At 42.5% G+C, this 25,020-nt stretch overlaps 1 protein-coding gene across 7 annotated transcripts in view; it reads left to right on the plus strand.

Annotated features, from left to right (window-relative positions):
• Nucleotides 1-4,384: 4,384 nt before the first annotated feature.
• Crim1 (cysteine rich transmembrane BMP regulator 1) overlaps nt 4,385-25,020 on the plus strand; it is a 182,607-nt gene continuing 161,971 nt past the window's right edge. For 3 of the 7 annotated variants that reach the window (XM_046441631.2, XM_046441629.2, XM_046441627.2), the window contains exon 1: nt 4,388-4,755. In XM_046441631.2, coding sequence (XP_046297587.1) covers nt 4,425-4,755 — 331 coding nt within the window. In that variant the 5' untranslated portion in view covers nt 4,388-4,424. Of the gene's footprint in view, nt 4,756-25,020 lie in introns of all 7 variants that reach the window. The other 4 variants (XM_046441628.2, XM_046441633.2, XM_046441632.2 and 1 more) reach the window with 3 other exon arrangements.

Genomic DNA, 25,020 nt, shown 5'->3' on the forward strand with positions numbered 1-25,020 from the left:
GTGTGTGTGTGTTCGTCCCCTAGGCTAAACCTTGCAGAGAATTCTGTGTTCTATGTCCAGGCCTTGTTACTCTTCTAGTATCTCTGGAACAGTTACCATTCACTGGTAGAGTAGATAAGACAAGATCCCTTTAGTAAATATGAAGTACTAGGTGGTAATAGTACAGCCCAAGTACCAGATACAGATACCAAAATCAGATAGCTGAGCCCATAGAATTAGGGTTTCACTTATGTCATGAAATGGCCAAGGCCTAGATTAGGTGAGAGTCTATGTAAGTGATCCCAGCTATGGGGACCAGAGAGATATGGCAGGAAGAGGCAGAAGGAGCCAGACCTATTGTCCTGATTTCTTCTAAAATGTATGACACGTTTTTATAAAATGATGGAACTTTTTCTCTTGTGCAACTCCACTATAATAATACTTGTATCCAACTCAAAAAACAACTTCTACATTTTTCATTTCAGGAAAATATAAATAGTATGCACATCCCAAAGAGTGTGAGTCCACTCAAAAGGTTAGAATAGACGTTGTATCTGGGAGGAAGGCTCTAATACCAGCATTCTGTCTAGTGCTTTCTCATTTCTATTAGACACTTTGATTTCCAGGCGTTTTCAAGTATATTAGTCCTCTCCGTCCAACATGCCCAGTGGCCAATAGGGGGCAGACACTCTCTTCTTCCAGACCTCCATCAGAAATACATTCTAATTCCTTTTCCTTTGAGACTGTTTTTTTTTTTTTTTTCCCCAGTTTGGAAGACTCCCTCATGCCCCAAGCATCCCTTTTAAGTGCTTAATTTTAGGGGCATTTACTAAAACCAAGAGAAGGGCCACACAAAAATATCCAAACATCTTTTTGTATTTAATTCTTCCCTCTCTTCCCTTTCAACTAATTCATTCATGCATCATGCATTCCTAAATTCCACCCCCTCCAATGAGCTGACAGTCTAACTGGGTTCAGGGTTACTTAAAGAACTACTGATAAAATAAAATCATAAATGCTATAAGCAGAGGTACTTACAAAATATTGTCAAACAGAGAAGAGAATGAACTCCAGGAGGCTTCCTAAAGAAAGAGGCATTTAGCCATTTTCTATGCATGACTCTAATTGTTAGATGTACATGCCATTCAAGGTCCAAGTAATCCTTCCCAGTCCACTTTCTCCTATGACATCCTATTGCCGTTATATTGGGCTCACCCAACTTCTTTCTGTACCCCTAATCTGGCTTCTGAAGATGAGGGAAACATTTTGTGTTTGAGCCTTAGCTTCTGGTCTCTGCAGAATCCCAGAGAAGAAAAGAGCTTAACTGAGCTCCTCATTCACATACTGTTTCAAATAAGCTGCCAGGCCCTTGCAGATTTCTCATTTGCCACTGAGAAACTTCAAGAAATCTTTTCTCCATTGCTTCTATAACTATGAATTCTATGGTAAAGAAGAACCATGTGTAACTTGATTCTTTTGCGCTGATACATCCATCTTAGTCTTAAGAATCTCTTTAGTCCTTGCTAAGCTTGACTAGAATTCCTTTGAGAAGTCAGCCTTTCTCATATTGTGTCTATCTACCTTATAGGTGGTTCTGTCTCTGAAGGCCCATTAAGGATAGATATCGACTTCCATGTTGTCCCTTGCCTGTGCTCAATCTGTAGCTGTCTCAATCCTTAATACATTGATTTTAAAAGAGGAAAATCACAAACAACAAAAAAAGCAAAATTTTGGCAATAATCATTACCACCCTTTTTAAAATGATAGTGGCTCTCTCACATTTGCCTTTTTTTCCATCATCTGACCTTGGCTTCTCCTGTTGAGTCCTACATGTTTTTTGCTACATTTTAATAATGTCTTTATACTTGCATTTAGACAGAAATACAGATAACCTCCTCTCCAAGAGTGAAAGCAGCCTTTTAACACAGTACAATGATGACAGTTTGTTGGCAAATCCCATAGAAAAGTGCGGGTGCCTTGTTGGGTTACAAGAAACAACTTAATATTTAACGGAGTTGTGTGTTTTATTTTTTGGTGTTGCTAGTAGAAAACCTGGCATGTTTTAAATGATTTTACCACTTAATACCCATTATGGGACCCTAGGGTATGAGGGTCTTTGAAGATCATCTAACCTGAACCCTACACCATTGCAGGAATTGTCTCTACAATATCCCTGGAAACTAATTCTCCTCCACAGCCCTTTAAACTCTCTTGGAAGATGGGGTACTTCCTCCCCCTTTTAAATGTTGAACAAATTCCCTGTGACTCCCTAATAATCAGTGATAAGAGACTATAGAGTAGAGATTAGTGAGTCCTTTCCTCTCTTCAGAATAAAGGAATGTGATTGAAGACATGCTTATAGTTTTCTGATGGCAGAAATGGGGGAATATTCCACTGGTAACTTTGTTTTTTTGGTTGAGGATTAATGTGGTTAAACCAAAGTATTAATCATAAGTATAAATTTGTTCCACAAACAGAAGATTTCAAAGGTATCTTTGTTTCCTTTCTCTTTACACTGCTTCTATTAACTTTGGATCATTAGTCAGGATTTTCAGAAACCACTTGTCCGCTAGGTTTCTGCTGCCAGACCATCTTGAATTAGAGGGTCACCATCCACGCCCACTTCATACTTGCCACAAGATCAGACCCCCCCATCCCCATACTGATCCAAGTTACTTTCTATCAGTTCATTAATTTTATTTACCCTAGTACACATACTCCTGTGAATGGTGGGTAACTTCCAGGACGATCATTGGTTCTCATCTCATCAATTATAGATACATCACTGCAAGAACCTTTTCCGCCAGCCGCAGAAGAGAAACAATCTCCACACCAGGCATTTTGCATAATTTCGGTAGCTTCTTCACCTGGTTCATCACAAAGACCATTCTACCACACATCTTCTTTATTAATACACACACAGTACATTTTTTTTTTTTTAAGAAAAGAAAAAGAACCCATCACTTTTGTCTGTAAGCTTGGGAAACAAAAAAGGCAATGTCAGATGTCAGATGACATTGATGATGCATGCGACTACGGGTCTCGCCCCAGGTCAAGACTTGTAATAATCCAGTATTCCGTCTTACTCCAGGGACAAGGGTTCAGCTGTTACTTTCCAGTCACCCCCGCCCATAATACAGCACCTTGGCACAGACAGCAGAGCGACAAAACATGAAGTGGACAGTCAAAATTCAACTCAAACCACTGTCATCCCCAGCAGTCCTCCCAACCCTGGCGGAATATTTACCTAGACCATTTAAAGCACTTAATTAATTCACCAGCAGCTTCGCTGGAGACGTCTCGAGCTTCCCGAGACTCCATTACATAATCTTTTACAAAGTCTATTCCCAGCTCGAGTGGAAGATGGATTCTTGTCCAGTTTGCGGAGCTTCCATGCATTTGCTTCCCTTTCCTGGGGTTCGCTTCAGCGGGTGCCCAGCGGAGATTACAGCAATCGCCCTGGCCAGGAGATTCTGGGGTCTCCGAACTCAAAACTGCCTGGCACTGGTGTAGCCTTCTGGCCCCGGGTGCTCCTAGGCTAGCCGCGGTGGCCACTGTGCTGGCGGGCGCTCGGGACGCGGCGATTCTCCCAGCTCTCTGGGTGCGCCCCAACTAAGGCAAGCCGAGACGCAGCGCATTCGTGGTGCCAGGGTCAGAGCAGTAGCGCGGCCGCAGGGCAGGCTCGGTGCGCCCGGCTCCGGGAGGAAGAGGAGAAGGGGGGAAAAGAGGAGGAGGAGGCGTGCGAGGGAGGAAGGGCCGGGCCGCCCGGGTGGGAGGAGGAGGAGGGGGAGGGGGCCGGCCGGGCCGAGAGGGGTGGGGGGGCAGCCAATGAGCGGCGCGCGGCGCGGGGGGGGCGAGGTCTGGGGGATGAGGTAGGATGGGGGAGGGCGCAGCCCGAGCGGCGGAGGCTCGAGCCATAAACAAGCGCCCGGAGGAGCCGCGCAGGAGTGAGGCGAGCCGGGCGCGCAGAGCGGACGCCGCGGACCTTCTGCTGCGCCACCGCGCCCACTCGGCGGCTCAGGAGGCGGGGACCGGCCCGGAGGCTGCGCCGCCGCCGCGGGCCGGCCGACTAGGAAGAGGAGAAGGAGGAGGCGCCGCCAGCCCGGGCTGGAGCCGAGCGCAGCCACCGCCGCCGCCAGAAGTTTGGGTTGAACCGGAGCTGCCGGGAGGAAACTTTTTTTTTTCTTTTTTCCCCCCTCCCTCCCGGGAGGAGGAGGAGGGGAAGCCACCGCTGCCGCTGGCGCCAACGCTAGTGGGCTCGGGGTCGGCGCGGCCCGCAGGAGGGGCGGGGGCCTTGCCCCGCTAGGGGAGGCGCGCCCCGGGGGCCCCGAGGGGGGCGGCGAGGACCGCGGGCTGCGGGTGCGGCGGCGCGTGTGCCCCGCGCAGGGGAGGGCGCCCGCCCGGCTCCCGGCCCGGCTGCGAGGAGGAGGCGGCGGCGCAGGAGGATGTACTTGGTGGCGGGGGGCAGGGGGCTGGCCGGCTGCGGGCACCTCCTGGTCTCGCTGCTGGGGCTGCTGCTGCTGCTGGCCCGCTCCGGCACCCGGGCGCTGGTCTGCCTGCCCTGCGACGAGTCTAAGTGCGAGGAGCCCAGGAGCTGCCCGGGGAGCATTGTGCAGGGCATCTGCGGCTGCTGCTACATGTGCGCCCGGCAGAGGAACGAGAGCTGCGGCGGCGCCTTCGGGCTCCACGGAGCCTGCGACCGGGGGCTTCGCTGTGTCATCCGCCCCCCGCTCAATGGCGACTCCATCACCGAGTACGAAGTGGGCGTCTGCGAAGGTATGGCCGCCCGCTGCGGGCCCCCTCCCACCTGGCCCGCGCCGCCCCCTTGGCGCTGGCTGAGCCGAACAAAGTTTGGCTGAGACTTTCCCGAGGAGAGAGGGCTCCGCGGGAGGACGGGCAGCCGCCGCCCCCGGGAGGATGCCCGGTGCCCCGGGTTCCCGCTCCCTTCCCCTCCCGGCGCTTAGCCAGCTGCGGGTGAGGTTGGATTTCGTGGGTGGGGAGCGGACGAGGGCAGGATTGCATCCCCGCCCAGCACAGACCCACAAGTGTGGCGGGTGGGCTTGAGCTGGGTGACCCGCCCTTGCCCCGAGGTGGAGGTGCCGCGGGCTGGGGGCACTGCGGAGGTTGCCGCGCGCAAGCCCCCTCGGGAGTCCGCCCCTGCTGCCCTCCCCGTATAGCGCAGTGTGGCACCGAGTGCTGCACACTGTCCGTGTAGCCCTTTTCCGTTGGCGGAGGAGTCGCGTTTTCAGCACACACACTCCCTGTGTGACTCTTATTATTTTTTCCTTGTGTTCTTCCTTCACCTCCTTCCTCCTCCTTCGCATATAAATCAGTTTCAGCTCGGAAATATGTCAGCCCAAGAGAAGTTGCCTACGGTGGTTACTCATTTATTTGCCTATTGAAAATGGTCAAAGGCTTTCTCTCCTGGACAGAACGGGGTGGAAGGTGGGGGTTGCACCTGGGAGTGAAAAGTTGTTGCGGACTATTAGAGGTTGCTTTTTAAGATCCGATATCCGCGTGTGGTGTTGCCGGTGCCTTCGTTTTGTTTGTTTGACAGCGGGGATTGTGTTGTAGGCTTCTCCACCGAGCATTGTGCAGAGCGGTGTCGAGACTGATGGAGGGAGACAGAGATTAGATTAGTGGAATCTCCCTCGTTGGGGAACCACTGTGTCAGCCTTAGTCCTTGTCCGCCTGCCTCTACCTCGGGGTGCTGGCCAGGTTTGGGGTCTAGAGAAACAGTAAGTTCATTTTATTTGGCAAATGGGCAGGGCTCCGGGAGTGCTGGTTAAAAGTGGGATCCCTGCTCTGGCTGACGTTGGGCAGTGATGCTGTTCAAGCGATTCTGGTGAGTGAACAGAGTGCAGCAGCCTCATTTGTGGGGGAGCAGTAAGGAGGGACAGACGCCCTCTGCCCTACTACTCACAGCCAGCACCCAAGAGACCAGGAGGGTTTATTCTCAAGCATCCTTATGTGTGTATTTATTGTGCTAGGATACTGAAAAGGAGTGGCAACCTTAAGGGTAAAAATGAATCTACTGAAAGGCTTCAATGCTGTTGATTATTTTTTTAAATACACACGTATTTTTTTTAACCTGTAGTTTTTAGGGTTTGGATAATTCTGGAAAATCGGGGCTTGAAAGCTGGTGGGCAGTAATGAATGGAGGGAACTCTTCTCAGAGGGAAGGGTGGTGTTCTTACTGTGCCCTTAGGACCTTGGTTAGAAGACCTCATTTGCCTGAAACACAAGCCTCTCACCTGGCATGAAGTTCCATTTTATAACATGGTTTTGTTTCTCAGTTCAGGAAAAATGTCTGTTAGATTAACTCATACAATTTTATGCCTTTGACTTTGGGAATTCTGAATGACTTAGACTAAAAGATGCATCTTTGAACCCTGCCACTTGAAGTACATAACTTGATCCAGCCTCCCCATAAACCTGCAAACAAGCAATATGAAACAAGCTTCAATGCAGTGGAAACTGCTGTGCTCTGAGGACTTTGGAGGCTCCAAATATTCTAACCTTTGTTTATTCATTCTTTATATATTTCTGGTGAAGGAAATGCTCAGAAAACATTTACAGTAACCAAGTGTTTTGGCAGCAACATCCCATGTCGCAGCATGGAGTTATTTTGGCAGTGTATTGGTAAGCCTTTCATTCTTCTGAAATGATGCGATTCTTCATGGCTTCCTTTTTTTCTGGTAACACCAGTGCACTTGGTTTTAGCCTTGAAAATGCTTAGAAGTATCTCTTGACATGGTTGTATCTCAGTGTTGTTTGGAAGCACTTTTCATTTAACAGGCCTGTTTTCAGTCACCACAGCTGTGTGCTCAGGCACTTTTTTTTTTTTTTTTTAGTAATTCTAAAAGCAGCAATCAAGTTGCATTCTAAATCCATGAAAACAAGGTAAGGACATTGTTTCCTGGCCTGATCTAATCATTGGATGTAGACAGACATTTTCAAATGTATGTTTAACATTCCAAAGATTTGCATATTGCTACAGTATTTATAGAAAGCATAAAATACAAGAGTAACCTTTTCTTCTAGGAATTGGAGAGGTCTTTACATGTCACTGATTTCTTGAATGTACAGACGTTTTTTCTGATTTGTTTTTGTTACTCAGCAAGAAATTTCTCAATGGCCAGTGTTTCCCTCAGTTTCCATTTTTATTCAGAAATTCATGTATGTGGATTATCATAACTAACATTAAGAATTGACATTTTATTCATGTTAAAGTCTCTCATGCTGCAATTTTTGCACTAAAATGACCCCTACTGGTTGTATCTGTTAATGAAAACTCCTTTGAAAACTTAAAGTTTTCATGCAGAAACATACTACATGGTACAGAAGTGTTAGGACTTAACTTACCTGGTTTTGATGGCATGATTTAAATACAAGTTACATTGCTGTTTGCCAACTTGCAATAATTTTTGCATTACTCCCATACTGGTGTTGGGGCCAGGGATCATGCTTTTAACTGCATTTCCAAAATGAGTTAGATAAATCATGGACTGAAATGCACATCGAGTGACCAACTATTCAGTGCACATATTCAACCTGTGGCTCAGTGCCTTAGGTTTTTAAGGCAGCTGACCCATTGTGAGCTCTCAATGAAAGTACATGGAATAAATGAATGAAGAGTCCCCTCCATAGAAAATAAGCGTATAGAAAAATATAGTTTTCTGAAAGACTAAATAATGTGATGAGTTATATGCTATGAATCACGCAAGATGTACATAGAGTTTCTTCTCAGCATAGTTTAGAATGTTATTAAGTAAATTTCGATTTAATAATTATAATTCTTCTTGACCAAGTTCATTTGAAAAACTGAGAATGGAGCCCGGTATCCAAAGTTTTCTCTCACTCTCTGTCTAAAAAGTGCTCTCTGGTCCCTGGGGGCTTGAAGTTCCCTTTTCCTGTTTTCATTCATTGGCAAGTCTTCCTGCTGCCCCTTGCAAAATCCTAACCTGACTGTTTGCTTGGCTGGGTTACTCACTTCCAGGGAGATCACCTAGAATCTAGAGAAACAATTTGAGGTTTTGAATCCCCAAGGAAGAAGTCTGGATAGGAGAGCTCTTTGGGGCATCAGAACTTTGAAAAACTAAGGAAGTGAGGTTTTCTAGAAGTTATGTTTTGATTGAACAGTGAAAATCATATTTTGAACTAAGGGGATGAGGACCATATTTTTTTTCTGTTTGGGTTAGTACATTATGCTTCTGTAAGGGGTGGGGCAAGGTGAAGAAGTATGGCCACCCTTTTGGCTCTTGGTAATAAAAGGGCTCATGATGGCTTGAGTTTGATAGTTTGTGAGGTCAGAGTGTTTAGCAACTAAGTGAATACTGTTGAGTTACTTTGCTCTGAGGACTGCTGTAGGGTGATTTTTTATTTCCCATATTTTTCAAAACCACTGTTATTTAAATACTATCTCTTTCAGAGTACAGCGCCCTCCCCACCCCATACACACACACACACACACACACACACACACACACACACCACAGGTATATTAGCCTTTCCTTCTACCTGTTTTTCGTGGGGGCAGTGAAGAGGACTGTACTTAGAGAACTAAGACCAGAATTAGAAGGTAGAGTTTCCTTCCTTATTACTAGAAGACAGTCAGTGGGGATGTTGGCTGCTTGGAAGAAAATGTCTTGATCTGAGGTGAGGCCCAGACAACAGGCTCTAGGAGGCCAGTGAGTGCACCAAAGCATTTGGTTTGCACGAGTCACATGGAAGCTGCTCTCATTGATTTGTAGTAGGTTTTGGAGTTAAGAGCTCATGAATTTTAATTTTTACCAATTAAATAAGGAAGAAGAGGGGCAAAGTTTAATACTTGTAGATTTAGAAAAATTTAAAAACCCAGCAGCAGTCCAAACTTTGTTTTTGAGTAATAGGCTTCATTTTCCGTCTCAAAAGTCTTTGGGTAGTGTGTACTCTTTGAATGCCGGAGAAAAAAGCAAGCTGAGGGTGTATAAAGTTATGTTAACAGGGTATGGGAAGAGAAACCAGTACACGTAAACAAGGAAATAATTAGTTCCTTCCAAAAGTAAATATTGACAAAACATCCAGTGACCAATTATTCAGTGCACATATACAAATGACAGGACTCTTTGACCTTTGCTTTGTTAGGCTTGTAGACCTCCGTGTTGCTGAGGAGTCCTGTCGCTAGAAACACTTGGCAAAGGACAGGTGAATTGCATAGTATCACAAGGACAAAAATTGCAAGTTTTGAGATGTTTGTAACTCATGTTTACAGTCACCAGGAAATCTACACCCAGTGGGTTGGTACTACAGTAGTGAGCAGTCAGGCTAATTTGTAAAGAAAGCTGTCTGAAGATCCTAAAACTATGGGCATTATATGCATTTATAAGAGAGTTCAGTGATTCGGTACAGATTTCTATGATTTTTGTGGCTTGTTTATTAAGGACTAATTGTCCATATGAACAAGTGAACCACTTGGCGATACAGGGTACAGGCATTATGAAGTCGGAGGATTTGATTAAAAAAAAAATACATGGCCTTAAAAAGATAATAAGTGAGTAGACTAAAGGATGATGAATGGGAGATGGGAAAAAATACTTAGTTCATTTTAGCATGACTATATCATCCTTTGAAGAATAATCCAAAACACATTCCAGACATTAATTGTGAAATTCCTGAAAAATGTGGGTGTGTTTAACATCACTGGGCAATGGTGCTAGCAGGAGAGATGACAGAGCAGCTTTATCGTGTGAACACAACAGGGTAGGAGGTGGTGAAATGAGTGGAAGGTAAATATGTTCAGTGAGGCAGGTGCCTATAACACTGTGTTCCATATGGCACATTTTGTATCAGAATTTTGGAGCCACCCCAGTAAAGCTCATTTAATTATTTGAGGAAGAAATGGTAGACTAGCCAAGCATGCACAAAGAACACTAAGAGCCTGCCTTCTTAGAGGTCTAATTCCCCAAAGCTGCATTTTCAAAGATCTGACTTGCTTTTGCATAGAAATCAATCACTCATTCATTGATTTTTCTACTCTGTACAAGGCCTTCTGCTGGGGCAGTGGGGCAGCTGGGGAGCCTGGGAACTGCTCAGACATATTCTTGACTCCTTACATTCTTTTAATCAAGAAAAACAATAAAGAAGCAAAGACCAAAAAAAGTCAACATAATAATGTTTTAAGTTCAAGCCAAGTAGAAGTGGTTCTGGTTCTGCAAGTCTGTATGCAGTTAATTGGCGAATGAGATCCATGGATGAAATTTGTCCTCAGAACTAAAGGATCTCAGGTGATCACTTGAGACACTGGTGGCAAAGTGAGAAAGGGGAGCTGCCGTTTGAGCCCTTTTTTGGTGGGAAAGGGGATCCTGCCCATCCTCCTTAGAGCTTGTGGAGTGCATATCAGAGGGTTTCCCACATTTGAGAACAGGCTACATTCTCAACACTTTACTAGCTGTGATTCACAGTGGCAGGTTTCTTTTTGAGGGTGGTTTTCTCTTTGTTCTAGCTTGTTGTAGTAGGCATGGGAGCATGGGTGGTGGACTGGGAGGTGCCCCTGGCTTAGCACCTCTCACCTTCTCACCTTCCCTCTCTTTGCTGCTTTCCCTGGCCCTTTAGCCTAGTCATTCATGGAAAACTGCACTTAGACTAAGACCTCAGTGTGGACAGAGGAGTGCTTGAATATGCCTATATTTAAGAATGCCCTCAGAGTAAAAACTGAAATGAGTGTTCATTTGGGGCACAAGTTTAAAAAAAAAAAAAGCCTTATTTTTCTTTGTTGGTTGCAAAATGAGCAGATGTCAGTTCCTTACCTCACTCCTCCAGCCCCACTAGCTTCCCCACGTGAAATACCTATACTTTGGTAGAAGAGTGTAATGGTTAGGAACTTGGTTTATGAGATGAAATCTGTATTCTTGATTCTGTGTGTCTCAGTTTTCTCATCTGTATAGTGGAGGAAATAACAGGTTTGATATAAGAACTCAGTGAATGCCCAGGAAGTACTAGAAGTAATGGCATGTGGAAAATGCTAACAGCACGGCTACTAACTAGTGTAAGTGAAACAATAAGACATGGGCTCATTCCCTTGTTCCTCCTCGTCTTCATCTTCCTGAGTCACTGATTGTCAGTAGTTAAGGAGTTTGGGATTTTACAAAAAGAGTGCCTTGTTACTGACTTCAGGCCCCCTCAACTCCAACATATACACAACTGTATCCCAATACCACAAGTTCATGGAGTTAAACTTTATTAAGGCCTCTGAAGCTATTTGATTCCTCTCTTCTTAATGCATAGTTATGTCCTATCTACAAAAATTATATCTTTGGGATTTTTTTGCATATGTCATAGGAATTATAAATTTAACCATTTATCTGTAGGCTGGTATTTAATTTGGGGAGGAGGGGTAACCTAAACTCACCACAATCAGTAATGTATATTTTCCTTCACAGTATATTCTAGAAGAAGATTTTGCTGCTTAACTTCGAGAGTGTTTATACTGGTGATCCCCCCAGGATTGACCTGACTTGAGCCAAGGAAACTGCTTGTCCTGGCATAGCTCTATCCCACCAGGGCCCTAGTGTCTTGTTGATGTACTTGGTGCAAACTAGACAAAACCAGAGGTTTAACCACTCCAGTCCTTTCTAGTTTAACCATTTATTCTCTTGCTAGCTCAACTGGTCTCTCTGCCACCTTGGACCCACAAATTATCTGTCTGTCATGGATCTGGTCACTGTGCTATAAAGTAGTGATGCCGCTTTTGTAAAACTATGCTTTCAAAATTTTAATGTGCACAGAGTCACCTTAGGATCTATTAAAAATGCAGGTTCTCAGGGCTGGAGTTGTGGTAGAGCGCTTGCCTGGCATGTGTGAGGCCCTAGGTTTGATCTTCAGCGCCGCATATAAATAAATAAATTAAATAACAGATCCATCAACAACTAAAAAAATTAAAAAAAAAAAAACGCAGGTTCTTAGACTGGAGGTAGAGCTCAATGGTAGAATGTATGCCTAACATGCCCAAAGCTTAGGTTGGATCTGCAGCACCCAGCACCAAAACAAAAAAACAAGAAGCAGGTTCTGATTCTGTAGGCCTAGGGTAGAGCCTGTGATTCTGCAGGTCTAACAAACTCCCAGGTGATACAGTGTTCCTGGTCTCAGGACCACACTTTGCATAATAAAATGCCATGTGTGTAAAGCTTTTGTAGCACATAGACTATGGTATTCAATAAGACCTGATGAATGTCACTTGCTATTATAATAATTCTTTTCCAGCCAAAATAAATAAGATAAAGGCCCTGCTTTCACAGAGGTCATGGCCTGATGGTAGATAGGGAAAACTGAGAGAATTCATTGCAGTTCACGACACTAAGCCCTGAGATAGGAAAGTGCTGAGCATGTCAGAGGCAACTAGGAGGGGCCCTAACTCTGACTAACAGGGAAGTTGTAGTGCAGGATGCAGCAGCAAGCAAGACCTGGGAGTCTCCTCTCCTCCCTCCTTTTCCCCATTCCTCTTGTGCAGGGTGTTTTATGAAAAAAAAAAAAAAAAAGTCCTTATAGCTAGAAAAACCTTTGTTCAAATCTCAGCTCTGTGTTAGTTTTTAACTCTTGAGAACAAACTTATTTCTGGACTCTAGTTTTCTCATCTATGAAAATGGTCACTAATAACTTTCTATCAAGTAATTGTGTAGTGAGATTAGAGATAATACATCTTGTGTGTGAATACATAAATGTATATTTTTTAGGATTATATATTTAGTTGCTACTAGAGTTCTTGGTTGCAAATAGACTTAAAAAACAATATTCTAATTTCCATCCTTTATCGTTTTTTTCTTTGTTTAGTCTGTATGTAAACTTAGAAGTCTGCTCTGGGGATGTAACTCAGTGGTAAGAGCACTTGCCTAAGAATGCACAATGCCCTGGGTTTTATCCCAGTATTGCCAAAATAATAATAATAATAATAATAATAATAATAATAATAATAATAATAATATTTAGAAATCTACTTTGTGGGCATATTCATACCTCTTACATAAATTTCTTCAGCAGGAGGCTGAGAGGGGAATTTCTGGTCTTGGAGAAGAAGACTCTGCAGTACTGAGAAGGAGAGCTTCCTTGGTTTGATCCAGTGCAACTGTAATTCCTAGTCTCTGAAATTTCTGCAGAGTGTGAACATTGCTTGATTTTCTGGTTTGAGTCATTATTTCTAAAGAACTATTTTATTTGTTTGGTATCAGGGATTGAACCCAGGGGGCACTTAATTATTGAGCCACATGACAAGCCTTTTTTTTTTTTTTTGGACAGGGTCTCACTAAGTTGCTTAGAGCCTCAGTGAATTGTTGAGGCTGGTTAATGAACTTGCAATTCTCTTGCCTCAGCCTCCTAAACCACTGGGATTACAGGTGTATGCCACCGTGCCCGGCTTAAAGAGCTATTTTAAATTCATATTTTGTAAGAGTTGACATGTTAAGCTTGATGGCATGTGGTTGCATGGAAGTGAGTACCTTTGTGTTGCTTTCCTCTGTTCCAGGCCTTCTGTCCATCTGTGCTGTGCAAAGTACTGCAGGGTTACCAGGATTTGCCTGGTGGAGGCTCTGGACAGTCTTTGTGCCACAGAGGAAGGCTGGGAAGGAAGAACACCTAGACTTAAAATATCTGACATTCTTTTCTCTTTAGTTCCTAGTGTAGGTGTGGTCCCACAGTACTGCCTATTAACTATGGCTTTTTCCATTATGTCTGGAAATGAATATGATTTTTATACAGTAAATATTGGCTGAGAATCACTGGGTTATAACTGATTTTTATTTTTGACAATTAAATCTTTTGAAAGCATGGTAGAAACTGAATTTTGCCCCCAGACACTCTTTCATACCTGTCATTATAGGGCCTCTGTACTAGGAGTGCTGATATACAAACATGTAGCCTATAAGCAAAGTGGGAAAAACTTCAGTGATAGTTTTAGGGTTTCTTTTAAATATGTGCTAATTAAACCCAAAACAACACCCTAATTTTGAAATATCCTGAGAACATTTGTTTTTGGAATATTTAAGAAAGAAAATTATTAAATGTATTTTAGGGTGTTGTCATTTTACGTTTCCAATTCCTGAGAATTTGGAGCAACTACTCTTTAGAAATTTTAGCTAAGTCCTTAGTAACCTATTACTATAGGTGTCACAAGGTTAAAAAAAAAAAAGATATAAGCTGTAACTAGAGACTATGCCTGTCTTATTTAGTATTTCAAAACAAAAACCATAAACAAACATCTCAGATTCAAAACAGAAAGGAATTCCTGGCAGGGCAGGATGAAACCTGAGCCTGCAGAGAGTCCTGGTCTACAAGAGGTAACTTATTTAGCTTCTTATCCAAAGGCCACTAGCAAAACGGTTCACAGATGTGATAAAAGCAAAGGCATCTCCGTGTGGGAGAGTTGTGACTCCAAAAGACCCTCCAAAATAAGGCAATGTCGCCTTGAGGATGTTCGACCTGAACTAGTCTTGGACTTCATAGCACGTGAGGAATCTTACATGAGAGCTGTGGGCTTCGTGTTCCATCAGAATGTTTATAAATCGTACAAAAGCAGATCTTGAAAGACTTCCCTCCCTTACCCTGGTTGGGAACTTTGGTTTTTCAAAGATATGGGCATTTATAGTCTGTGGGAAAGGATGAAGTTCAGAAAATTGAATCTTTAGAAATCAAAGTAGAAGGTTTTTAAAATGGCTTGAGAAAAGAATGGGTATGCTGGGTGGTTTTCAAAAATCCATGCTCTGGGGGCTGGGATTGTGGCTCAGCGGTAGAGCGCTCCCCTAGCAAGGGCGGGGCCTGGGTTCAATCCTCAGCACCACATAAACAAAAATAAAGATTTTGTGTTGTGTCCGTTAAAAAAAAAAAAAATCCATGCTCTTATATTTTAAAGCAAATTCTAGGAAAACTTATTACCACTATCCGTGATGTAAAACTGAAAGACCAAATAAATTCCTGTATTTTAATCAAAAGCATGTTAATGTGTTTGTTTATATCCTAGCTTGTTTCAGAAATGATTTAAGGCTGCTCAGAAAGGGCAGTATCACCAAATTCCTGGATTTATATTGTAGCATGATAAAGGATAGAAAGAATCGCTCCAGCTTCTGGGTCCTCCGACATCCCCTTGATGGCTCAGGGACTTAAATAAAACCCCCTCAACTTCCTCAGGTTCACTCTGCCTTAGTGTGTCAAAAGGGAATGAAATAGTTACCTACCTGCAAGTGGGGAAACTGAATCAGATGACAGATCTCATGACCAGAAGAGCCTTAAGTGATGTTGTCATGACCTAGAAGCGCTGGGTGGGAGTCTGATATTGTGTTTGCAGTTAGGTAAGAAGCGATGGTGGTGTCCACCTGACTGCCAGGTGCTGTAAATTGAAAGGCTTAGAGGAAAAGCCTTAGATTTCTGCCATGGTGGTGTTCAATGGGAGGCAGCAGAGCAGCCAACATGGTTAGTGTGAAGTTAGTGACATCAGTCATACTAACGGTGGCTTAATCTGTACCCAAGGTGGACCATACACCTCTCTTCTGTGAGCCAGCCTGCTGCCTTCATTCTTTCTCCATTTTCTCATCTGCCTCATTAATTATTATGGCTATGAGGTAGGTAGGTGACACATGCAAAGGGAGAAGCTTGAACAGACAGGCCAAAACTTGTCCAAATTCACATGCTCATTTCTGCCTCTTGACACTAGGAGAGAGTTGAGTAATTGCTGTTCTTCCTAATACTGCAGGCAGCAGCCAAATTCTCTGCATTCTTTTACCTTTGCTGCTGTTTTCACTTGCCAGGGAGTTTCCTTAAGGAGCAGATTGAATTTAAAGAAACATAACAGTAATAATGCATGAGAGGGGAAAAGGTGGTGGTGGTGGTGGGGGGGGGGTCGCTGGTCAGATGCAACAGAGCTTTGCCACCTTAAATTTGAGGATGGAATGATTCTTCCCTGCAGGAGGACAGGCTGCAGGCTGCACCAGCTGTTTCACCTCTCATTGTAGCTCAACCATCAACCAAATAGCTTTTTGCCTCTATGTAAGAATAACAGAGCCTCACTAAATATATTGTCAGGTATAGGCCAACTTTGAAATTTGGAAAGTTGTCTCTTGGAATCTAGAAGCTTCACTCTTCCTTTGCATGTTGTTCGGTGGCAGGGTGGAGAGACAGGTTGGTGATGGTGGCCCTGAACTTGGTATAGTAATGCATATTATTCTAAAGAATGTGGACAGCTTAGCACAGCCTTACCTTATTACCACCAATTATCCTGCTCTGCCTTGCAGATCTTATATTTTTGCCAAGAACAGCCTTCCAGAATGAGGTGCTGGTTAATTCCAGTTGGACATTTATTCATTAATAAGTCTGCTAATGCTAAATACGCCATTTGGGAGTGTGTGACATGAGAAAACTCAGCAGCTAGTTCTGATGTAGCTCTCTTCCATGATTCTCACTTTCAGTTCATTTACCTAAGCCCCCCAATCCCTAGCTGTGTGAACTTCTTAAATTCTTAGTTTTCCGATATTTTGTCCCCAAAATTGTTTTTTGTTCCCATCTATAAAACTGTTTAAAGTTTCCTAATAATTGGGTAAACATTTTATATTGTACCGTAGCTTGCTCTATCTTTTCTTTTTTAAGATGATCTGAAAAGTTAAATCCTGTTCTGGATCTTTTAATGTCTCTTCCAGGCGAGATTTCTGGATAGCTATTAGTAGTTTGAAATAGCCATTGAGGGGTGGGTGGTGTTAATTTACTAACCTGAGCTTTTGCCTAAGATAAGTTCTCCTGTATTCTTCTCTGGTATATAAATAGATCTTTCTTTGCTTTTCTTCCTGCTTAGTTTCTGCATATTGGCTGAAGAACCTTAAGAGCCTGAATGCCTGGGTCCCAGCATGTATGTTTGAGAAGCAGCCAGGGAGTGCAGTGTGCCTTTGCTGCAGTGAGAACTCATGCTAGGAAGCCGGTTGGACACCTCTTGCCCATGTCTCTATGCCCTCCCTCTCTGGCAAATCCCTGCCAGGACCCAGCAGAAGCTGGATCTCAAGTGCTCTGAAAGCCTCTGAGAGGATGCTTTCCAGCCGTCTTTCCATTTGCTGTTGCCACATTCTTCCCAGGTTGGTGGCATGCCACTCTTTAGCTATTGACAAAAGTTGGTGCCAAGTGTCCTATCCTGTGTGAGGACCCATTCCAGTAATTATATCTTGCACCAATAGCAAAAGGATTCTGAGGAGGAGCACTGGCCACCACCTCAGATTTATTCAGTATTGTGGGAAGTGATAATTTGAGCCAGAAAGTGATAAAAGTTCATAAAACAAGGATCTTTACAAGGTCACGGTAGACTTGCTGGCCTAAAAAGATGTGCCTGGGACACTAAAAGTATTTCCCTAGCATCAGCAACTAGGCCCCTGAGTGGAACAGCAACAGTAGTGTCTTTGAGAGACAAGAAGCTGCCATAATTCCTTCTTTCAATATGTAGTTAACATTTTGCCTTTGGGTGTAGGGTGGTGTGTACGTGTGTTTTCAGTGTCTGAAGGCAAAATACAAAGAATTATTTGTGTTATCAGTGAGTGTGCTGAAAAGAACTCATGGACTTGAAGCAAGGTAAGGATAGGCTGTACTCTGTAGATCAGCAAAGTGAAAATGACCTTGCAATAGAGAATGTACATTTTTTTTGAAATGTATTACATTTGAAAAAAAGCACAGTTCTTATTAAAGTGTTTTGGCTTTGAGACTGCCTAATTAAATGGACTATCTAGGAGTAGGCAAGTAGAACTCAGGAATATTACTGACATTTCATTTCCTGGTGATTGGGACAGAAGTCTTACTGTCTTTATGGAATTGTAGGATGATTTATAGCAGGCTATCTTTAAACATAGGTTTGTTTGCCCTTACGTAGGAATTTTAGATGTGATGGTACGAAAAAAAAAAGCAGTCATTTAGGGTGAGAAATGAAAGATGTAGGTAGGGAAATTAGCAACATAAAAAGAAGCCAAAGGTTTTTTTTGTTTGTTTGCTTTGTTTTTTTTCCCAAAGACAGTGTTGGGAAAAGGTGAACCTTTAGCAACCAATGTTATTGATTACCTATTCAGGAAATTATATTAGATGCTTTGAAAAGAGAAAGGAAAAAGAAGATACTCTCTGCCAATAGAGGGCTGGAAAACTTGAGGAATATAAAGTATTTACATGTTTTAATAATATAAAACATGTCCAAAAGAAATACTTAATTGCAGCTGCATTTGGCACTGGAAATAGTCCTTGTATTATATTTTTTATATTGTGTGTGAATATGTAAGCATATGCCCTTCCTTGAGTCAGAAATATTTGGGTAATAATATTTCTTGAGAGAATAGGAAAGTAGAGAAGGTATCAGGAGCTAAAAAGAGAGAAGGCTTAAAGAATGATTATTAGCAAAGGAGGGACAGTAAAGATTTTTTCTTCTTTAAAGGGGTCATATTTCATATGCATAATTATTCTCACTATTTTTAATCTTAGTATAACAAACATTTAACTCTCCATAGGGCCATGGTAATTTGCATGTTATTACTAAAAGCCCACAGGTAAGGGGAAATTAGATTCCTAAATTAAAGACCTGATATTTTGTTCCTAAAGTTTAGGTTTTCCAACCTTATTTCAAGTTTATTTTAGCAAAGAGCCTTGGAGAACTCAGCCTTGGTCAACATATAGCTTTCTTTTTTAATTTTATTTAAAATTTTTTTTAAGTTATAGATGGATATAATACCTTCATTTGATTTATTTATTTTTATGTTTTGCTGAGGATCAAACCCAGTGCCTCACACGTGCTAGGTAAGTGCTCCACCACTAAGCTACAACCCCGGCCCCAACACATAGCTTCTGATACCTAGTGCTACAAAAGGTTTGGAGGTAAGACCAGTCCCTGGGAAATGGGTGGGGTCCTGGCTTTCAGATTCCCTAAAGTTGCCTTCACATCCTTTGAAGTGTTCTCATCCTTCCAGCCTGGTACTCCAGGATGCTATCTCTGTGAAGCCTTCCTGCCCCGCCCACGAGGAGCAGTACCATCTCCCACCCCCAGTGCCCATAAATAGCTCTTTCTCCTTCCCTTGTTACAGTGCTTTTCACACTGTGTTAGAGTTCACATTTCTGTCTTCCTGCCTGATTGTGATCCACTAGAGTGCCAGGATTGTGTGTTATTCTAGAGCCTGGCACAACAGGAAGAACTCAGTATTTGTTGACTAAATCTGGACTCAAGGTCATCCAAGATATTATACAAAAACTTTTTCCATCTGAACTGGTTTGCTTTATGGAGACGGAAACAAGTGGCGCTACCTGTTCACAGTATCCCAATAGGAATACTGTCATTGCAAAAGGAAGCTCAGACTGGTCCATGGTGTCCACCCTCGTTAGTCTGAACATTTTTCTTACCTGATGCATGATCAATTAGTTTCAACTGCATTTTTTTTTTTTTTTGCAAATATTGAAAGGTAGTTTTTACTTGTAAGTACTTTTCTTCTTGCCAGTTTGCCATACAGGCGTCATCTTTCATTCACAACCCCTCATCCATGGGTAAGAATTTTCCTGTGGGCAGTTGGTTGTGACCTTCTCCCTATTGCCAGGGATCTGGTGCATTGAGCAGTGTGGTGGTCAGTGGCTTAGAAACAATAATCAGTAAAAAAATTATGAGTTAGCTTACAAACATACCTCAGATGACCGTGTGAATTCTGGATGAGAGTGAAACAGGCTTCCAGCTTCTCAGCGGATCCGGGATGGCATCTTAAACATGTATTTTGACTAATAGGAAGGGAGTTTAGTTTAACAAATGTGAATTGAATGCACAGTCTGAGGGTTAAGTACTGTGAACAGTGCAGCCTACTTAGTATTTCCGGTGATCTCCAAATGTCCTCAGGAATTCAACTGCGCTGCTGCTTTGTGGAAGGAAATCCTAAGGCACCAACGTAAGGGTGGAAGTGTATGACTGTGAGTAATGAAAATGCCTCACAATGGTTTGAACAGGAAGTCCACAGGAATGTAATATAAGGAATTTAGGAAAGCAGAATCCCATTTGGATTTACTCCAGGCCCTATAACTTCAGGGGCTGAGGAATTTTTGATGATTAATGGCTAGAGCCCCAACTTGTTGTATTTAGCAGTGTGGAGTTATTTTTCCTTTATCACTAGTCATGAACTTGGTTGGTTGGTCGGATTTTTTTTTTTATAAAAGGTCTTAAAGTGATTTACAAATTAAGGCAGAATATGCCATTAGACACCCAAGGACACAAGAGCAAATTAGACCTCTTTCTGGGTGATGCCTTCCGTACTAAGCTAGTCAGCTGCTAAAGAGGAAAGGTTTAACCAAGATGAAGTATCCAGAGTCATAGATGCAGAATTGTCCTGGGTAGAAACTCTGATGATACCTGTGCTGTTTTATCATTTAAATGAATATGTACTGGGATCCCCATTTCCTAGTGCAGCTTAAATTTTGATGTCTGTGCTGCAACATTTCCTTCAACAGCCCCACAGTTAAGATGCTCGTCTCACCCGTGTTGGGAATTGTTGATGATGTTTGTGTCGTCATTGGTGGCTTTCCCTGATACCCACTTTAGATTGTTTTATTGATAACCTGCCGTTGTTACAAAAGGCTTGAGAAGGGGAAGGAGGGGAAGCTGGAATGGATGGCTAAGTAAAGTTATAGAGCTCTGGTGGTTCATGATGCTTAGTTGGCAATGGAAATTGAAGATTTCTCAGCAAGGTGGTTTTTTTCGAAGGTCCACTGAAGAATTTCTTTCTTAAAATGATATTTTTAACTTTGGTGTGGCTTCTTTATTTCTGAAAGTTTAAAAATCAGCTCAGACTCACTCAGGGTGGCTCTGCCCTCCTTTGCTGTTTTCTCTAAGACTTCATCAGCAGAAGGATCTTTTGACTTGATGGCAAATATTGCTCAAATGAGAGAGGTGTGTTTCCCAAACTCGTGATTTCCATGGCTAGTTCAAGGGTGGGTAGGTAAAGGACTCTGGGCTGTTCTTGCTACTGACTTAGCACACTTATCCTCAGACTTCAGCCAAAGAAATGAATGGAGGCCAAGGCCTGGGAAGCACACTTGAAGGAGGGCGTGCCCATCAGACTGTAGCCAAGGTAAACAGTCCTTGTAACTGAAAAATAGACTTCCTGGAAGGAGAGAACCAGAGAAGTGGGTGTGAAGTACAACCAGCAAGTACCATTTTCAGCCACAGAGATAGCTGAATTGCCCTGAGTTCTGAAGAGAACCTCTCACAGCTGTGTGGGGGAAACCAGTTGCTTGTTGTGCCAACAGCTGGAACAGAGATGGTGCTTGGGGGGAAGAGGTCGTGTTTGGGCTAGAAAAGGCACATAGATGGAGCTTTTTGAGGGGGTAGACATGAAGTCAGTGACTTAGGGATAGAGCCCTGCAGGGGAGCCAGTGGACTAACAGAAAGGCAATAGGAAGATGTCCCTGAGTCCCCACGTGTGGAAACCCACATTCTCTGTCACTCTTTCTTAATAGTGGGAAAAACTGTGTCATTACAGTGGACAGCTGTGCATGTATGTTGTAGATAGTGTAATGTGCACATATTCTTATCTGTGCATCTATTTGTGCAGTGTGCACACATATCAGAAAGATTCCTCACAGAGTTGGATACTTGTCCTCACAGCCTTTCTGTCCATTCTTCTGTAAATATTGTAGTTTTTTTTTTCCCATTCTAGTTAGAGCTGTTACGTTCTATAAATTCCTATAAAAGGAAAAAAATCCCCATCTCTGGCTACCATCAATTAACATGTAGAGGTAAATGCATGCAGATTGTCTCCTGAGTGGCATACATGAAGCTATAGGTATCTTGTTCTCTCTTGTGTCTTCTCTTCTACAGTGGCTGCAGTACTGATCAGATTTGTAGTTGCTAATGTCCTGTCCAGGCCAGTTGTCCAGAAAGATAGACCATCAAAAAAGAAAATTCCTTAGAAAGAAATTCCTTAGAACTTCTCATGCTCAAGGATTCCTGGAACTAAGTTGCATGTGGGAAATGGCCTTTCCCTCTAAACAGAGACTCAGGCCCCTTTAATGATCACCCAGAAAGATGTTAGCTACGTTGTAGTTTGTTTTTCAAGCATCTTATTTCCCATTATTGGCTCTGAGAGCTGGGGCCAAATATTGGGTCCACTGCCATCTTTTTTTTTTTTTTTCCTTCTTAACTATTATAAAGACAGCACAATTTTACTAGGAAGTTTGGGAGTAGAGAAGATAGAGAATTATCCAAAATGTTCTTGTTCCAAGCACAAAAAAAAAACCCACTTTGACTTTGCTTTTTTTGGTACATATTACTGTCTAATATATCTTCCTGTATATACATACAGTTTTTAAAAGATCATGCATCTTGAATCTTCCTTCTCTCCAGTAAATTATAGCAAATGCATTTTCCTATGTCACTACGTAGTCTCTATTATTATAATTTAAGCTGAGTAATCAAATGTGCGGACAGTGTCTTTCCATTTCCTTTCCTTTCCCTCTTTCCCCTCTGGGCTATATAAAAGCAAGAAGGGAAAAAAAAAGGTCATTCCAGGTGAATTTAGTAGAAAACTCCGATGTAGCCCTAATGGAATTTTATTTTCCTGCGTGCCTAGGCTCTCCAAGTGAACGGCTGCAACCGTGCTGTCTCCTTGGACTAAGCAGGGGTAGTTCTCTGCTTGTGTGTCTGATCCTTTGTGTCTAAGCTCAGGCTGTGACTGTGGCTCTTGTTTTGTATTATATACTTGCTACCCCAAGGACTGCCTTAACTCTGAGAGGATTGAAGTTCTGTAAAGTTAACTAATGATTTGTAGGCTTTATGCAAATAGCCAGCCCACTGGGTAGAGACACTTTAATTGTATTGCTTTTTCTCTTCTGGTAGCCTATTATAGGGTTGGAAATGTTTATTTAGTATGAAAATGAATATAATTAGCAAGCCCTAAATAAGGACCAGATAGTAACTTCAAGATGAATTTGTAAAACTTTGTACTTTGCATAAACTGTATGTTCTTGTTACCAAGGATTTTTTTTTTTTTGTCTGAGGATTTAAGTTTTCCATTTCTACCACTTTATAAATTAAAACTGGAGACCTAGAAGTCATTTAACAAGGCACATATAAAATGTGGAAAAACTTAGATCATTGTCAGGATTGAGTTTGTTGAATTCCTATCAGAGAAAACAGACTCCCCCCACCCCATATATTATTGACTTCTATAATAATAGTTTTTACAGCTCAGATACTTGTTTCATATTCAAAAAGTATATGGCATCTGTTGTAATATTTCAGATTCATTTCTTCAGTTTTTATTTAAAAATACAAATTCTCCGGCAAACCATACGTACAAACATATGCAAAATGAAATCTCCAAGCTTCAGATATTTTGTATACATTTAAGTGCTTTTGGATTATCAAAAGGGAGATGAACGTTTTGGTTATTTCTTTAGTATTTACTGTTTCAAAATTTAAAATCTTGGAAATATAGTTCATGTATGATATCTACCAGTCAGTATGTTCAGTCCACAAGACACTGAGCAGTTTTGTAGCTGCTGGTTATTCGTTTAACTTTATTAAGCCCTAGTGTACAGCTAAGAGATGCTATGCCCAGTGAGAACCTAACATGTTTTTCTGAAAAACATACTGACTTACAGGAGCACACTTTGTATGAAAAAAAGTAATCTGAAGATGAAGTAACATTACATTTAACAGTTTAACCTTGGATAACTGTGAAATTTTAATTATAACAATAGCTAACTGTCGCGACCCCTCGCCAGCAAGGGAAAACACGACACAGGATTCTTCTTTCAGCAGTTTATTCAGGCCTTGATTCAAGTATCATCTTCTAGCGACCCCCCGCCAAGCGCCCAAGCATAGCCTAATAAAGCCTCCCGCATACCAATCTTAAGCCGCCACGTGGATCTTTCTCATAGGGTGGTCAGGGATTGTGCGCCAATTCTCCATAAAAGGAGTTGTTTATCACAGGCCACAGTGGAAGCCGGCGCCATCTTCTAATGGCGGCCACGGTCTATTGGAACGGCTCACCACAGCTAACACTAGTATGTACAATTTTAGAGAAAAATATTAAAACACAAAGTTTAATTGATATTTATTTTTGGACTGAGGTTCTTGAAAAGGGAGAAGGGTCTTTGGCCCGATATGAGGTCTGTAGCTACTGTTTTAAATCAGTTTATAAAACTATTTAAAGATGGGAATCTATTAATAGATTTTCTCCCAATACTATGCAGTTGATCTTTAATCAGTTGATCTGTATCATCAACCAAACCTGCGAGTGTTCTTAACAATGTTTTTACAAATGTCTAAATCCATTTATTATGAAATCGATTGGTGTCTTCTGTGTTCTGTGGTGGTAGTGAGGTTCTGTGAGCGGTATAGGCAGCTAATGGAGGCGAGTGTTTTAACAGTAGGTGAGTGTTAGTTAATATAGTGTTGCTGGACCGTTTCCTCTCTTACAGCCCCTGGAGCTTGGCCAGCACAGACGTGGGGGGAGGAGGAGTTCAGTTTTGAGATCCCTGGGTTTATTTCTGGCTGTTGGGATCTGAGACTGTTGGAGAAAGCATAAATATAGTTTGAAGGAGGTCGGAGGTTCTGGTCAGGGGTAAATGCTGGATGGATTTTTTTTTTTTTTTTTTTTTTAATGGATGATTTGTTTATAGGTGCTTCATGCTTTTGCCTTTTGGAGTTGGTGCTTCCCAGGGGCCACTCTGTGTCTGGATCTCCTTTGGTGGACATTTCAAAAGTCTCCTCCAGCCATTCTCTTCCTTTTCTTTTTGTTTTTGTGTTCAAATACCCAACTTCCTAACCTGCTATGGGAGTTGATTTTTTTTTTTTTTTTTTTTTTTGGATAATGAGCACCAAGCTCCTTGGAAAAGACGCTTTTGTAAATACTACAAGCACATGGCAATTAAAGGAAGGAGTTGCAGATTCGGGAGTATGTGGCTCAGCCTGCCTGTGTATCACTGTCTCCAGTGCAGAGGGAGAGTGAGGGGTGCAGTTACGGAGCCTTGCCTTTTGTCTCTCTGTGGGTCGGTCACTGGCTTCCCTGCGCAGGGTATGCATTCCTTACC

Source organism: Marmota monax, unplaced genomic scaffold (assembly GCF_021218885.2).
Source record: "Marmota monax isolate L192 unplaced genomic scaffold, Marmota_monax_Labrador192_F-V1.1 WCK01_AAM20220418_F8-fsc00010, whole genome shotgun sequence".
Taxonomy (NCBI): domain Eukaryota; kingdom Metazoa; phylum Chordata; class Mammalia; order Rodentia; family Sciuridae; genus Marmota; species Marmota monax.